This window comes from Balearica regulorum, chromosome 13, assembly GCF_011004875.1.
Source record: "Balearica regulorum gibbericeps isolate bBalReg1 chromosome 13, bBalReg1.pri, whole genome shotgun sequence".
Taxonomy (NCBI): domain Eukaryota; kingdom Metazoa; phylum Chordata; class Aves; order Gruiformes; family Gruidae; genus Balearica; species Balearica regulorum.
The window spans coordinates 5,208,923-5,226,263 of record NC_046196.1 but is presented as its reverse complement, the minus strand read 5'-3'; the positions used below and the strand labels follow the sequence as shown (position 1 = coordinate 5,226,263).

General features: G+C 40.6%; 2 protein-coding genes across 3 annotated transcripts; one reads left to right on the top strand and one right to left on the bottom strand.

Annotated features, from left to right (window-relative positions):
- Positions 1-84: 84 nt before the first annotated feature.
- LOC104639888 (arylamine N-acetyltransferase, pineal gland isozyme NAT-10) lies at positions 85-8,875 on the top strand. 2 transcript variants are annotated; one of them, XM_010308066.2, is made up of 2 exons: positions 85-233; positions 2,709-8,875. In XM_010308066.2, the coding sequence occupies exon 2, from the start codon at positions 2,714-2,716 to the stop codon at positions 3,584-3,586; it is 873 nt and encodes a 290-aa protein (XP_010306368.1). In that variant the 5' UTR covers positions 85-233; positions 2,709-2,713; the 3' UTR covers positions 3,587-8,875. The 2 variants fall into 2 exon arrangements, with proteins under 2 accessions (XP_010306368.1, XP_075621387.1); XM_075765272.1 differs by lacking the exon at positions 85-233 and adding an exon at positions 2,000-2,094.
- On the bottom strand, positions 8,789-17,235 carry MPHOSPH6 (M-phase phosphoprotein 6). Its single transcript, XM_075765274.1, has 5 exons — positions 17,064-17,235; positions 13,013-13,125; positions 11,351-11,441; positions 10,231-10,328; positions 8,789-9,796 (listed from the first exon to the last, which is right to left on the bottom strand). Exons 1-5 carry the CDS (start codon positions 17,112-17,114, stop codon positions 9,646-9,648), a joined length of 504 nt encoding a protein of 167 aa, XP_075621389.1. The 5' UTR covers positions 17,115-17,235; the 3' UTR covers positions 8,789-9,645.
- Between the last annotated feature and the right edge of the window lie 106 nt (positions 17,236-17,341).

Below are 17,341 nucleotides of genomic sequence, written 5' to 3'. Positions count from 1 at the left end.
AGAAAAGAAACAAAGTTTAATTTGCTCATGGATCAGTGAAGTCCAAAACCGTGCATTCATTTTGGGTGGACTCTGCCCTTTCTCGGCATTTAAGACTCGGGAGTGAGGGCCGGCAGAGCTTAGAGAGGAAGACAACCCTCGCAATTTGTATCTACTCCTGGTTTACTGACTGCTGCCCCAGCAATAAACAACCCAGAAGCTGAATACATCAATAAATAAGGCTATTTTAAGAGGTAAGTTTATTTTCTTAAAAAAAACTCCGAACAAAACCCCTGGTTTATTTATGATAGTAAAGGTCATGGACAATGACATAGGCAGCATTCTCTTTAGGAAAAGTGTTATAAACTGTGTGGATATAGAGCTAAAATATTGCCTGCTAAGCATGGGCTCTTAAAGAGGGCAAAACAATGATACTGCAATTTCAAATCTTTCGTCTTTCTGCTCTTCAGGAGGAGATTCACTTGACTATGAGAGAGATGCTTTTGTTTAGATACAATAGTAGATGTAAATTCAGAACTACAGCCTGTCGTTGGAAGTTATTCTTGTAGATTTTTAACTTTATTTAAAATTATTACAAATGCAAAGGAAGTGAAAAAGTGATCTAATAATCAATAGATTCTGCTTTATGGGAATAAAATTACAGTCCTTTAAAAACAATTAAAAAAAGAAATGACAAACTGTGGTTTGCGTACCCCAGAAAGGCCACGTGCTGACTTATTAGGATAAAAGTAGACAGATAACATATTTTAACAGTGGAATTGCTGATAGTGTCTATAGTCCTGGTAAGGAATATTTTTGCATGAACACCTTCATTTGCACATTTAGAAATAGTTCCTTAAAATTCTTCGGCTGATGTTCTTCTCTGCATAAATCATAGCCACATTTGTGGGACTACCTTTTCAGTATCTAGCTTTTCATCTGATCTGCTCGCAATTCAAAAGAACTGTAGCTTTCATCTCCTACAGTCAAGATCTAACACTGATCAATCATATTACGGAGCTGCAAAGAGAAATTACAGACAATATAAACACAAGAACCAGCTTTATGCTGGTGTGAGCTATTTAGCATTCACAATTTGAGTGGGTAGGATCGGATAGACTTGGATTCTGCAAATCAAAAGAAGAAAGTGCCAGAAGTCTTATGTTCTACTTAACAAATATTACATTGAGAATATCCTCCAACAATACACTTAAATATCACTGGAGGCTAAATTCCTTTCTGTAGAAGATAACACGCGGTTTTTGATGGGGCTCTCCATTCACTTTGGACAGCTGCTTCTATACCATGCATATGCACATCATGAATCTGTCACTGAAAATCATCTGGAGAAATTCGAGTTGGCAGTAAACATTCAGTGGTTCACCGCTGAATTTATTTGAATACAATAGTCTTTCTGAGTCGCTAATATTAAGTGTCTGAACCTCAGCTTACTGCATGCACAAAAGATTTCCAAGTAGCTTTGTGGGTTGTCAAGAAGCTAAATATTTGCAGTAACTCTAGAAGTGCTGAAGTGCTTAGCACTTTCTTTGCAAAGGTTCAAGCCTTCAAAACATTTTGTGCCCAGCTCCATACCCAAGCAGATGATCTACAGTATATTTTACAAACAGCATCTATCAGATACCTACAGAGCATCCAGCTCGTAGTGGTGGCCAGCAGACTGTGATGGGCTGTTGCCAAAACCAGATGACTGCGCGTGACTTTCCATGGTATCAGAAGGCAGAAAATAAGTTGAGTAGTTCCTCGTCCATCAATCTTGCTCATGAGGAGTCCTACCAAGGCAGGCCAGGAGGTTGGCACTGCTGGTGGCACGACAGAGCAGGGATGCGCTGTACGAGGCTTTGGTAATTCTCCATTACATCTCCTCTGGAAGGAATAAAGTGAGTTTTGAGAAAGGCCAGGACTAAAGAGATGTAAAGGAGCCCCTGTCCATTTTCGAGGCACCCTGTGAGACGTGGGGCACAGCAGGGAATAGAGATGTGCTCTTTGTCTTTTAGGTCACTCGCCTCCATTCAGATTCATTATTCCAACACCAAAATGAGTTTGTGCAACACTCAGATCAGACAAGAGACTCAGTGGTCTGCGACTCTTGCAAAGGTCAGAGGGTTTTTTCACTTATAATTATCTGAATAAAACTTGACACTTTACAAAATGTGCAGGGAGTATCATTTTCACTTTTTGTAAATGGTGAAAGAGCGACGTGTACCGAACGAGCACTTAATTTACCGTACATAGATCAGTGGCAGACTCATGAAAAGAACATGTGAATCCTGGCTCAAATTATCCTCCCTCCAACTGGCAGACGACACGGCTTCCCCCACTGACACTCCTTTCACTGAACAGTGGATTTACACCGGTTTTCATGAAACCTTCCGAACACTCCCTAGCGTGATCTAACACTTCTTCTTAACCCCGCTGCTACAATGCAAATACAGCAAATCCCTGTTTCGCAGCCACCGCATAGCAAGCTGAAATTGCATGGGTGGTTTGCTGTAGGGCCGATTCTAAGACAAAAAGCAAACCCTCACGTGCACCGCTCTTCTTTGCTCTGGGAACCGTTTGATATGAATACTTGTCACCTTTAAAAACTGCTCTGATGAGGTTCAGTAGATTAAAGCATCTTTGCTGGCAGCAGCCTGGGCAGTTTTTCACAGCATCATAAATCACTGATGTAAAGAAACAAAACTAAAACGCAGTTCCTTCCTTTACAGGTGACATGAACCTTGAAGAGTATTTTGCGAGAACTGGCTATAAAGGTTCCCTTGAAAAACAAGACTTGGAAACCTTAACTGATATATTCCAGCATCACATCCGTGCTGTTCCCTTCGAAAACCTCAGCATCCACTGCGGGGAGAAAGTTACTTTGGAGTTGGAGCACGTTTATAACAAAATCGTGCGGAGGAAGCGGGGTGGCTGGTGCATGGAAAACAACCAGCTGTTGGGCTGGGTCCTGAAATGCCTCGGGTACGACGCCAGCTTTCTGGGAGCGTATGTATTCAATCCACATCAAAACGCATACGCCAGCATCATGACCCATCTCCTTGTAAAGGTCGTTATCGATGGCAAAGCCTATATTGTTGACGGAGGCTTTGGTGTATCCTATCAGATGTGGCAACCGATGGAGCTTATGTCGGGGAAAGACCAGCCCCAGGCTCCTGGTGTCTTTCGCTTCACGGAAAAAAACGCCATCTGGTATCTTGAGAAAATGAGACGGAAACAATACATCCCCAATCAAAATTTCTCTAATTCTGATCTTCTGGAGAAAAAAGAGTGTCGGAAAGTTTATATGTTCAGCCTTGAGCCACGGACAGTGGAAGACTTCCGTTTCCAGTGCACGTACCTTCAGACGTCTCCAGATTCCCTCTTTACAAAGAAGTCCATCTGCACCCTCCAGACCACCGATGGCTTTCGAGCACTAATTGGGTGGACACTCACTGAGACCACATACAACTACAAGGAAAATATGGATCTGGTGGAATTTGTAACTCTTGAAGATGAAGAGGTGGAAAAAACACTCAAAGAAAAATTCAACATAACCCTAGATAAAAAACTTGTCCCAATTAATGTCAAAGGAGTTTACACAATCTAGATGACCAGAAAAATTGACAATAATGCTATGTATGTACAGTACCTTCCACTGTCTGTGCAATCACTACTGTAAGATTATGGGATTCTTTTGCAGGTGATTGAAGGAAAAATACATTAATACCAGATTAAAGTGAATTTCACTCTGGGGAAAAATCAGGAATTTAAGACTCTTCTGTCAGGTAGATAGAATTATTTGCTGTGAGATGACTGCAGTTCGATTTTTGGCACAAACGTAGGATCTGATTTGAATCTGGTTATAAACTTGGGTAATAAATATGTCTGGAGAATTTTGGAGTGCCTATAGCACATAAACAGGAGTATGGATTATTAATTGTGATATGCTGCCAACACATTTTCTATGGTTATTATAGGGAGAAAAGTAATCTGTGAGCCTTTAGACAATGAAGTACACATTTAAAACTTAATTTTACACAAGAGCTAACCACTGGCAGCTCATCTCATTTCTCTACCTTTAATATAAGTAAAACAATGTCATCTTTGAAAGGAGCATTAGGAGACATAATTCTTTCACCGTCATCCTTAGACAAAACATAGTACAAACTGAAAACAGTCATCATGTGCATCCCTTTTTCCATTGCTGCACTAAACTGCCCAAAGTAATTTTTGGTATGCACATACTTGCTGGCGATGCAAATTGAATATATTGCAGCACTACTGTGGCTGATGGGCTCTAAGGAGATACCTACAAGCTTTGCTTCTGGTAAGTAATCAGCCTATAAAGGGCAAATGGTGTTTAAACATCACAACTGGCTTAGATTTACTTCTATCCCAAAAGGGGTGGAAATTTTGTATTTTTAGCATTGTATCAAAGTGAAAAAAAAATCAAAGAGAAAACCAAATCTAAAGGAATCTCTTTCTTTAGAGTTATTTCACAATCGCATTTCCCCATTTTTATAAAAAACCCAAACAAGGAAACCACTGAGAAAAAGGGAAACATTCGTAAATGCATCAAAAAAATAGCAGTAACACTGAAACCCACCCATTCTCCCCTATCTATGATAATCCTGACTATTGGACAAATGTTGATTCCTCTCACGTCTGATGATAAATCTCACAAATGATCTAACTGTATAACTGAAAATAAATAAAGGAAAATAAAACCATAAACAGTTGCTATAAATACAGCCTCCTCCCCAACTGCATGACTCCTGCACACACCATTTGCGAAGTAAATGAGGTCTGTTCACTGGTGCTATCGATCTGCTGGCCAACCCAACCCACCACAAACTTCTTGAACCAAACAGGACAATATTGAATAAAATCTACAGCAGCGTTGAAGATGGAAGTTCCTATAGGTTCCTGGAAAAAGAACTTGTAGGCTGAGGAAGAAGATCATCACTGAAGAGGAGGCCCATAGTCACCTCCTCTGCTGGGCTCAGCCTGCTGACCGGCCATGGTGGCAGCTGATGGCCTGGGTGCACACATACCTACACAGGGATGAGGAACCAAGGGCCAAGCAGGAGGCGATAGGGGACACTGAAAGATCTTACTGAGGTGGGAACACAGTTTTTCTATAAATAATGGAACAAAGGACTTTGTTCTCTAACTTGTGTTCATATTATTCTCTTGTACTAAAGTCCCATTAAGGGTTTTTACCCCTTTCTAAATGATTGATCAAACTGAGGAGTTCCCCAAGACCCCAAGGAACATAACGAGCTTCAACACACTCACCACCTCCATTCTAGCTGACAGAAATTCCCATCTGCATTCACCCAGATCACCAAACCATATTTCTATATGCCATGAACTACAGTTGTCTTCTGGTGCTGCTGCCTCTTGTCTTGAGGACAGTGATTAACAGATGGTTATCTTGCCGCCACACTTCTCTAGAGATTTTCCTGCTGTTGCTCCCAGGTAATTGCTCAGGTTATGGTGTGCAAGGCTTTCTGGGGCACAAGTTTACAGACTCATTCTGGCATTTTTAACTCTGCCTGCAATGATGGGACTCAACACGGATACCCCCTTCTACTACTCAGTTCTTCCTAAAGATCTACGGGGCTGCCAATGACTGAAGCTTCAACCCTCTCTCTGACTCAATCTGCTGATAACCACTCTGAGTGGGATTTTTCCTCTCAACGTGACAATTATAACTAGGTCCTCACTGTGCAACATCAGATCACACGAAGAAACGGCAACACGTCCAGCTGAGGAACAGTTTCACAGTTTAGCTAAACCTCCCCAAAAGCTGATGAAAGCAGGTTATTGAGGTGTGAATGCCAGACCCCAAATGTCTCAAAGGTTTGAGATGAGAATGGTGTAAAACCAAAGCAACCCAGAGGCCTCATGCTGGGCTTCCATTAGCAAAGCATTATTGTAGAAGGCAGATGCTCTCCCAGACCAAAAAGAAAACAAATAATCAAGTCCTTAAAGCATCAGCTCTCAGAAAAACTTGCATTCACATGCAGAAGGGAAACATGGGATGCTGACATCCTTCACCACCACTATGCTTTATTAACACTCTATGAGAAAGGTTTAACGAGAGCCTAAGCTGTTATCCAGTTTTAGTTGTTGACTGTTGTTAAAATGAAGTAGAACAAATGCTTCAAACCACCCCCACTCAGAACTTGTCTAATTCCAAATACAATTTAAAGTGTGGTATTCCAATTAACACAAAGACAAGACACTTTCTTTTAAAGTCTGAAAGCTGGATTAAGTCCCAGAATCCCAGCCCAGCTGCCCATTACACACACACGCAATGCCCAATGGCGACAGCCATCCGTGATTGTAGAACTGTATAATGGAGTGTCTTATTAGAAAACAAGAAGCGTAACAGAAGAAACACGGTTCAAACTCCACGGCACCACTCCACATCCTCTCCCCTCCCCAAAGAATCAAAGTTTAATCAGCTCATGCATTACTAAAGGGAGGATACAGGATGGCTCACTTCACTTGGACTCTGGTCCTGGACTTTTTAAGATCCAGTACTAAACAGAACAAAAGTAACAAAACAAGAAACATCAGCAAGAACGATGAAGTTGTTCAATACTTCCATGTTTCCAACATCAGCAGTTATTACAAAAATAACACTGTCAGCCTGTCAAAGGGAGGGACAAAACTTCACCTGACAAGAGACTTGCTTAAACTTAACAGCGAGCTGTCAGTGAGCACGAGCTACAACACACACTTTGCTTTGTTTGCTTTAATAGGTACCTTACTGTAACAGGCACAAACACTTCTGGTGCCTGATAACTCTTTATCCATTAAATTTTGCATGTAGCCATTTTCTTTAACAAAAATGCTTACTACCTATCCCAGCTTGCTTTTGTTCTCAAAGAAGAAATGCTTTTCACTTAGGAAACATGACCACGTGGGAAAGTCCTACACCTTAGGAAGTTGCACATGAAAATGGATCTGCACTTGAGACTGTCAGAGCCAAGAAAGCTTGAATTAATGTAGGTTCGCATTATGAATATTTCACCACTATACTTACATCTCTGTCAAGAGTAGCTCAAGCACAGATTTTATATAGCAGAATGTTTCTACCCTGGCTAGGAAACTAGAGTCAGACTTAAAATACATACATATATATATATACACACACACATGTATTTATAAGTTTGGAAATATAGATGGGTATTTCAGATGACCCCATCATAAAATGTCTGCTTGTAACTTTGGGCACTTAAAAGTACATTTAAAAAGTCATGTAGGGCTGATTTTTAGTTTTGTCTTGCTCATAATAATGCATTATGAATGGTGCTTTTAAAGGTGCATTTTACACACTCCCCATGAGTAAGAGATTGTGCTAAAAATTAGTAGTTGGTCTTACTGTAGCATTTCAACAGCTCACCTAGCCACCAGCTAAACGTGAACAGTAGAGCACCCAGATTTGAAGACAATAATCCAAACCCTATCATTTCTTCATAGTTGGTGTTGGGCACGTTTAGGAAACAGAACCACCACCCTTCCCACCCCCCTGCCAAATTTCAAAATCTTGAATTTTCTAGGAAGCTGTTGAGAGTTCACTCATGCTCTTACCCATGCACCACGTCACTCACATTTCCAGACATCCCTCAGGGAATGACATGACATTAAGGACCAGCGCATGGCAGAGCGCCCTTTAAATGTGCAAAGTTATCCCCGCATCAGACTGAACAGAACTCTGCAATGCAAGCAAGCTCTCTGCACAGAGCCTTGACAAAGACAGACTTCCATGGAGTTCATCTGAGCCACTAATTGTTATCAAAATTACCCAAAAGCTCCGTTACGTGACACCACTGGAGCCTTCTCCAATCCACTGTCTCTCAATGCATGCAATTGCAGTGACATCTCCTGGTTGCTGGTGGTCCACTAGAGCACGCTTTCCCCCGCAACTATCCAGGAGAGCTTGAGCTATGCAGAAATTCTCTCTCTGTTGAAGAAATGCGTTCAGACAGAGGGGAATCATTTTCCTACTAATAAGCAAGAAAGAATAATGGGATATATTCTGAGTTTTTCCTGTGATGACCAACAATAAATCATTTCTTAGCTCAGGTCACATCTTCCATGGGAAGAAAAATGTCTCGCCATCATTAACTTTTCAGCTAGCAATAATATATGATCAGATTTTAAGTAATTGAACCAGTAGCATTTAATTAGCTCTGAAAAACTCTCTCAGATCATGAATCACAGACTTTCCACCTGTATGAGGTCCTCTTACTAGGTTAAAAGTATATTTCTCTCTCCATGTGTGATCCATCTTGAATATCTAATGAGGCACTCTTGATATACAGATTGCAGTTCATATATCACACACAAGATACACCAGACACACAATCTCTGTCTTTATATAATTGAGTTTCATGCCTTGTTTCACTGAGTTGTTAAAAAAAGAAAAAAACCCCACAAACCCTCTTGTGTCCATGACAGAATGGCCACTACTTGCTTCAATTTAACAAAATCCTCTTTCTCCAGCGAGTCAGCGTTAAGGATGAGTAACTTAAACATCTAGCTGGGGAAATGAAGTAATAGAAATATTTCTTGTTGAAAGGCAGGATACAGAGAACTGCTATGACTTTAGACAAGACCGCATTGACATTTTTCAATTGGCCCGGAGCACTGCCTGACCAAAGAGCATGATGTTTCTGTCCTAACATTGTTTCAGACAGCTTCATTGCATGCTAAACAGAAAAAGTCAGTACAGTCAACTAATATTTGGGGACATCTGTGGCCAGCACAAGCCAGGATCACTTCTTATATCAGATTGTATTAAGCATTGTTTTTTTACATTGAATTAGCTAAACCACAATCATTAACCACAAATAAAATCAGTTTTTATTCAGCTTTCAAATATGCTTCTGAAGCCGTTTTTATGCTTTTATGAAGAGATCTAGATAATTATAAGATTGGATTTTTTTTTTTTCCTGAAAAAGAGACAAGATTAGCAAACTTCTTTTGGAAGACAAGAATTAAGGCTCACAATCTGGTCAAGTGTCAAACTGTAAATGTCACCCAATATTTGGCTTGCTCAATAAAAAACCAAACGTTTTACTATAAACCCCTCTATTTTTAAATAAGCTTTATAAAAAATAAAATTCAACAAAATGAATTTTATCTCTCTGTTCTTTTCCCATCTTATTTCAGCACAGTAAAAAAAAAATAAAATACATGTTTCTGCTGACTTTTTTCAATTTGAAGATAGCAAAGGTTTACATTTTCATAACAAAAAATGCAGTGAAAGCTGAACTGCCTTACTGGATTCGACAAAGCTTGTCTTTACTCCACATACTTCTTTCAGATATTATCATAAATTGTAAATAATGTTGCTCTCAATTGCCTGTGACACTTGATCTAGTTATGCACAACATTTAAAAAGGCTGATGGGATTAGTGTCCCGCATATTAAAAGCTGCTGAGAGAGGAAAGGATGTATGACATCCATTATATACACATCCACTTTGAAAAATGTTTGTCATGTGGATGGTAGAAATTTCAATGATAACAGACTCAGATTTACAAATCTATCCTTTACATTAAATAGCAAAAACTCCAAACAATCTCCAGTTCATGGTACTATATTTGGTAGACAACGTTTCTATTAGCTCCAGTTGTGCAGTTGACATTAATCCTGAGGTTTTAAGAACTTTTTCTTAGCTTTTTTGCTAGGTCTTGTGTTATTATTTCCATCTTCATCTTCATCTTCATCCTGGAGTACACGCTGGTCTCTTTTTCTCAAAAATTTCTTCCCTATTGTTCCCACTAATGTTTCGTATCTGTAAAGATAATAAAAAATTTACAGCTTTTACTAAAACCCGAGAAAACTTAAATGGAGCAAATCATAAATCTAATCAACAATTTAAGTGGTGTAAAAAGCCTGACATGAGAAACTTCAGAAGCACAAGTACTACATTATATAATTCATACTGACAGTTTGGGTTTGTTAGCAATCTGGAACAAGGAGGGAATTAGCCTAGAATACCTGGATATCAAAGGGCAGAAAACCCCTACAAGACATTTTACCCCCAAAAGTGAGGGAGATTCCACTGAATACACACCAGAATTCCTGGAAAATTGGTTCTGTAAAGTACCAAATTCTGTTGTTTTTTTAATTTTGTTTGTTTGCTTTTTGGGTTTATTTTCCCACAGATAATGCAGTAACATATCCTATTCCTAGCTAATATTGATTATGTCATAAAATATAACTTACCTTCTGGCCATTTCTTCATCTGACACATCAGCTTCCATTTTATCATCCACTTCAATTTCTTCTTCCTTGCACCTAGAGTTCATTTGGATCATTAACTTCTGAAAATGAAGCAAGAAATAGCTTAAACATGTAACCCTGACACAATAGCAACTACGCTGAAATTCACTGGTAGGAGAAATGCATAAAAGGTAAGAATCGAATTTAATAATTAGTTGCTGTTCCCTGGTCAGGCTAGAGCATCTCTTACGAAAACTCATGAAGAAAAGGCAACATGCCTGCCTGCTGCTAAGCTGAGCTCAGAGTTTGCCTTTGGGAAAACAGGCAACACAGAGACAGGATTTTCAATGAATTGCACTATTCAAATATCCTCAAGGGCATGCCAGACATCTTCAGGAGACCAGAGAATTAGATCATAAATAGTTTTTCATTGTGATGTTAGCACATAGTCCTTGAAATGGTTTTGTTAAGAAGGAAAAGTATCTGCAAGGATTTACGATAAACTACTAGTACAAACAATGAAGCAATAATATGCTAAGTCACAGTGAGAGCAGGTTCAAAATAACTAAAAGAATCCCCTAGTAAATCACCTTGCATAGCCTTTTGCATACCTCTTAGTCTTTACACCTTCATCCTCTTGCTTCAGTTCAGTGGTAACATTTTTATTACTATCTCAGTGTAGTTCTACCAGCATGAATCATGCCAGAAAGAAATTAAAGACTCTCTTGCCCAGAATTTTTACTTTGGAGATTTAAGCCTTTACTTACATGAGTAAGTGGTGAATAAATAGGGTTCGATGTTTGTAGGATTGGACTCTAAATGGCAGGAGGAAAAGTGAGCTATTCCTTAGTGAGCACCATGTGGGACAGTTTCCTCACTTCAGGGAGGGAAAATCTGCATGAGTCATGCAATTACTGACCATCAAGGAGATAAAAAGCTTCTATTTACCAGATGCTGCATTGATCAACATTTTGGTTTGAATCATGGATTTCCTGTACATGGGAGGATTTATGGAAGGTGCTGCAAAGGCCAAACAGCATGTGGCGTGAACACTCAAATCTCCGTGCCCAAGGGCTTCAATCCTAATCCAAGACCACCTCAAAACAGAACATTTAAATGGTACCTCAATTTCTGGATTGAATCCTTTGAAGGACATTCTGCCATAAAGTAGATCCTCGCATGGCATAAAGCTCCTCTCTTCTATTATAAAGCTCCTGCATGAAACCCCAAACCCAACATTTGTCAAACGGTGTGCTTTAAAATAATCAAATTAAACAAATGCAAAAAGCATTTGCTGTCTTCCCCCCGCACAAATAAACAAAACCACAGTGTATTTTGAACCATCAACTACTTTCTGAAGCTTAATTGCCCTGATAAATCTTTCAATAGAAGGAGCCTGGAGTGCAAAGGAATACCTTTTGCCAGTAAAGCTGTGCCAGTTCCACAAGCAAAATTAACTCTCTTGACAAAAAGCACTCTTTGCTGGTATGATTCCACCTACATTAATGCTTTTGCCTGAATAAAAATACCACATAAATATCACTCTCCAGGTGGCATTACTATACCAGCAAAAGCTTCTAATTAATTTTTCATTGTGATGTTAGACATGGCATTAGTTGAGTCTGTCAGGATATAAAACACTGAATCTGTATGTTCAGCAGAGAAAGATTTCCCCTTTCTCCCTCAATTTTTCCTCTTTTAACGAGCATGGAGCGAGAAAAGAAACATGACCCTCAGGCGTTCATAATACAGGCGTTAGATAAAAGTACTTCCATGAATTGTTCCATCCTTCTTTTCCTCGCACACATATGCGCCTCTTCCCTCATCCTCTTCATCTCCCATGTAAAGCAAACTCTTACGATCACAGGAAGCTAGGCTGAAGAGATCAAGCTCATTCTCCTACCTCTGGGTAGGATCAGTTAAACGTGTACTACGAACAGCAGAGGTCCATCTAACCTGTCCTCAAAAAGACTTCCCATGATGAAGAATCCTGTGTCTCCTTAGGCAATCTATTCCACTGCTTCAATAGACTCATTGTTAGAAAAATTCTCCCAATGTCCAGCTTGAACTTTCCTTGCTGCAACTGAAGCTCAAATACCTTTTTGTCATATCCACCAACAGTCATGGAAAATAGTTTATCAATGACCTTATTCAACTGCAGTTAATTCCCTGGATCCCAGCATTTAAAAAATCATGTATGTTCTCCCTCAATGGAATTTTTGTCCTCTTTTGAAAGGATGAAAATCAAGCAATTTTAAAAGTCGTTCTCTTGCTATTTAAAGCACCTTGCTAAGTAGCAGGAATGGACGTTTTCTTCCCTATTAGCTAAGTCTTCCTTTATTTTTCCCATTACCTCTCCTGTTTCAAAAACAGGATTTGAAGCGAGCTGGACTCGAGAAGACAGAACTGTCCTGAATGGACCTAACTGTGTGACGGGAGCTGAATTTACTAACACAAGGTTTCAAACTTCTTTTTTCAAATGAAGGGAGAAAGCAGCAATGAATGAAGTGGTCTCTGCCTGAAAGAAACTAATTACATGCATCTAGAAGAAACTGAGTGAAAGAAAACAACACGCACACGAAATGAAAGTAGGTCAAACTGCACTAGGCAACCTTGAGAACGTCCCTGAAATAAATAAATTAAAAAGCTTTAGTGCCAGTCTGTCACTATTTGTGCTTCTGTTAATTAGTTAATAGTACTTGTTTTATAGGAAAAAATGCGTATATTCTATTCCCAATCCACAACAATCAATGATGATAAGAAGCACAAAAGGGTACAAGCTTACTCTTTCTCCTTTAGATCTGGTAAATCAAGATACCAGTGTTCTTCACTAATTATCTTCTTTTCTTCCTCTTCTAGTTGTTTTTTAGTTTGTGAATCCAAACCCCTTTGCATGAACTAAAACGAAAGACACATAAACACACAGCTTCAGTTTTTTGCACCATAAGTATGTTCTGAACATGCAATAATTACATGACGATAATTATCCATTACATAATATTTACCAGTTGATATAAAAAGCAAAGGCTTTTTGTGATTTTTCTATGGGTTTGGTCTAAGTTTGGGCAAACAGACAATGCAAAAGTAAACAACTGCTCATCACAACCATCTACTGCAAGTTCACAGTCAGCCACATCTGTACTTCATACGAAGAAAGAAACCTTTCCTGGTTAGTTTTGATGGGTCTGAGCTGTTACAACTCTGCAACTAAAATTTTTCTAATGTTTCAGCAAAGGCCAGAAAGAATGTAATGGTGTTGAAGTTATTGCTGCACATCAGAAACCAACATCACCCACACAAACAGCACTGGAGCTCAGGGCTACAACTAGGTCACAGCAAGTTGGTCACTTTTTGAAACATCTAGACTTTGAACCATCCTCTTTTCCCCTCAGATTTCATTTAGTGAAGTCGTTTGAGTTTGTAGCTCTGAAAGCTGGAACCTGCCTTTGGAAGTGGAAAAAAGTAACTGAGGCTATGAAAAGAAGTCTCGTGTATCCAGCTGTGCTAAGGAAGACGCTACCGGCTCTTAACTTCTCATGGATGACCCACTCAAGTACCAGCCAAGCAGTATGTGTAAGCACCTGTTAACTCACTGCAGGAACACTCTGCCGAGTTAGTTGAGACTAATAATTTAGTTTAGTGTAAGACTGCTGTTTGTACCTAAGACAAGGACATTCCTGTAAACTGCTTCCTCAGTGATAACCTTTGGCAAAGGATGGGAACAGGCAGATTGTAACAGTAACCCCTCTCACAGCTGGGAGTAAAAGAGGCCATCCGTCACGGCCTATGAAAAATTGCGGACAGCGCAAAACTACAGACCTAAGATTTGTGAAACATCCCTTTTATTTCCATTTGTCTCAAGTCAGGTGCCTGAACTGAGTGACAATTCAAGTATCAACAATGTTAACCCATTTCACCAAACATTCTGGAAAAAGCAGAACTCTTCACAATTTTACATTAATAATTCTTATCTTCTCTCATCCCTAGGAGCTGGGACCTCCCCTAAGGTCTACAGAAAGTGTTTGAATAAATGTATCTGTCAGAGGTGTACATTTATACCTATGTAATAATTCCCAGCTAGAGGCAAGTCTACCAGTACAGTTTATACACACTCCTGTACAAAAGTTGCTTTGCTGCTATCAAAGCATACCTGTATGTGCAACACTGCAGAAGAATTTTATATCAACTAAGTTTACCCCTCTCATTTAACACAGCATCATTTTTGTGTTTAGATAAGCCTGCAGGTTGACAGCTAATGTGCCAGTGGGGCACATCTGTCTCCTGAACACTAGCAGAGGCTCGGACATTGTTCAGGTCCCAGCTAAAATGGGCTTGGTTGGCAATACAGCCCAAGAAGACATCACAAAACACTTGCCTCCCACAAAAATCCTGCATTACTGAGCTTATTTAAAATATATAGGTAATATACATGTGTAATATATATATTATGTACAATCCCCCACACCTTTTCAGTCTTTAGACTCAAGCAAAACAAACCAAACCCTTAAGTAAAAAGCCAATATAGTGCTGGTGTCTCATTTTCCATTTATATTTCTATTTGCATCCCTTTGTACAAGATCTTTAATGAAAGAAAAATTGACTTTTGTTTTCTGAGTCGATTCAAAATATGTCAAAGCTTTCCAATTAAAATTACAGTATCTTCTGGAGGAAAATAAGGGAATCTATCATGTGGAAAACCATATTGCTCAAGGAAATTGGTTAGCCAGTCAGAAATCTCAACAGGAAATTTCTGCTACAAGCACCCAATTAAATAATCATTTTGCATTACATTTTAAAGATTATGTTCCTAAAGATTACTACAGTAATAACTAGATTAAAAATATGTGATCACATTTATCTAAAATGTGAACGCACATGGATGAATTAAAACCCATTGTGGTAGACACAGAGTATGTAAGTCAGTAACTGAGTGGTTATTTGGATTAGCTTCCCCAAGCAATGGGACCTGGATCAAATAGTGCAAGATCTAAAAGCTTGAGTCATCTTTTGACATCAAGAGGTGAGCACACGCGGTTCAGTTCTTAGCACACAGGTCATCTTTGGGTGCCACTTTACCTGCCTGTTGAATCGTGATAATACATCCTATCAGTACCTGTGGAAGCAGCTGCTAAAGGATTAATTAAAACATTTGTAAACAAGAAGATCTGTAGAAGGAAAATGCTAAATACAAGATCTGTGTATGACCTTTTCAAAGCCTACTCATCTCTTCAAAGCTGGTTACTATGGCCCGGACTGTACACCTGCAAATGTCACGGCAGCACATTCACAGGCTGGTTCTCCACAGCCTTCCAAGGAAGCAAATCTAAAAACTGGCTTTTGAAATCTCCAGGGGGTTAATAAATTGGTAAAAAACAGGAGCAGAAATTTCAATTTAAAAGAGAGTATTACATAAAAATAAGGAAAAATAACAACACTGCAATCCAGGTTATGGGAATCTGTCATACACTGCTGGCTAACTAAGCTCAATGTCTACTCCCTTTTGAGAGGGAGACAACTCCGTTCCCTCTGTGCAGGAGTTTTAGTCTTTCATTAGCAGCATCTGTTGATTGGGGTAAATATTCCACCATCTTACTGTAGGAGAGTACACTTCACATGAAAGAGTGAACTGAAGGCAGCTAAACTGCTTTCAGCCAGTGTCTGACATACAGTCCCATATAAATATACAGGGGAAAAAATGGTTAATTAAACCACCACAAGCAAGAAACCACATAGGCTCTGTCATATTCAGTTATAAAAATTTAATGGATATTAACATTTTTAAAAAAATTAATGGCAACTCAACCTTTACTGGTTGTTTTCCAGCAATAAAGAACCATCAATCACAGGAGAATGTACTCTACCGAATTAGCTGTTGTAGGACACGACATGAAGCAGAATCCATTAGCTAGTAAGCGGGGACTAATTTCACATTGGACTTGACATGAGATTCACAATTCCAGGGGTAACGGGCACGTTGTGATGTTACTAACAGCCCTTGCGTTTATGATTTGGGAAAGGCGGTTAACGCTGCCATTCAGGATGGGTATTTTAGTAGCCATCAACGTAAACAAGACAAAAAAATGGACATAATAAAAAAAAAGAATTTTTTAAGGCAAGCAACATTAATATTTTAATTTCAATATGTGTGTGCATGGTGGGGGAAGAAGTCTTATCATTTTTATTCATGATAAGCAACCTAACTGCAGAGAAACTAGGTGGAACGAAAAGACTCTCAAATGGTGCCCAGAAGTTGCTGCAGTGATGAAGTTTCTTTCCTGGATCGAACCCTCCAGCACCCTCCAGTTTATAACGCCCCTGCGATCTCCTGCTAGTGTTTAAGCAGTCTCTGAAATCGCTGGAAGGGAGCAGCCCACAAAGCTGCAGGCCTGAGTGAAAGGGCAAGCCAAGCTGAAGATACACAGATTTTAAAACGTATTTTAAAACGTGCGTTACGGGAGGTCGGAGACACTCGTGCCCAGGACAGACGCTGCGTGGCCAGCTGCACACACGGAGAAACGCCCCAAACCAGGCAAGGGGCTCCCGAGAAGGCCTGGTTTAGCCGGGGGACACCGCCGGTTCACAGCGCGGCCCGGCCCCTCACGGGCCGCTCCACACGCGTCGGGGGTTGGCCCCATCCTCCCGCCCCCGGAGTCGCCTCACGGCTCCGGGCCCACGGCGGGCAGCTCCTCGGCATCAGCGGGGCGCAGCTTCCAGCGCCCCTGCAGCCGGGCCCCGCCACCCTCTCCTCACCCCACCGCGACCAGGCCTCAGGCACCCCCCTCCTTCCCTCCCCGCCTGCCCCGCTCCCGGGGCTCCGCCGCCGCCCCCCGCCTCACCTTCATGCGCAGCAGGTTCTTGGACAGCTTCGTCTTCACCTCCCCGGCCATGACGGCTGGTGCTACCCGCAGGCCGCACTGGATCCCCGCGCTCGCGTAGAACCGAAGCCGCGCACGCCGGAGGAGCGGTTGGAGGCGGCGGCGCGGCTCCACCCTCCGTGTCTGGGGCGCGGCTGCAGACACAGGCCCCTGCCCACACCCCGGAGCAGCGGCGGGGCGTGCAGGGGCTGGGGGAGGGTGCGCGGTTGGTGCGAAAACAACGTTAAGAAAAGCAACTT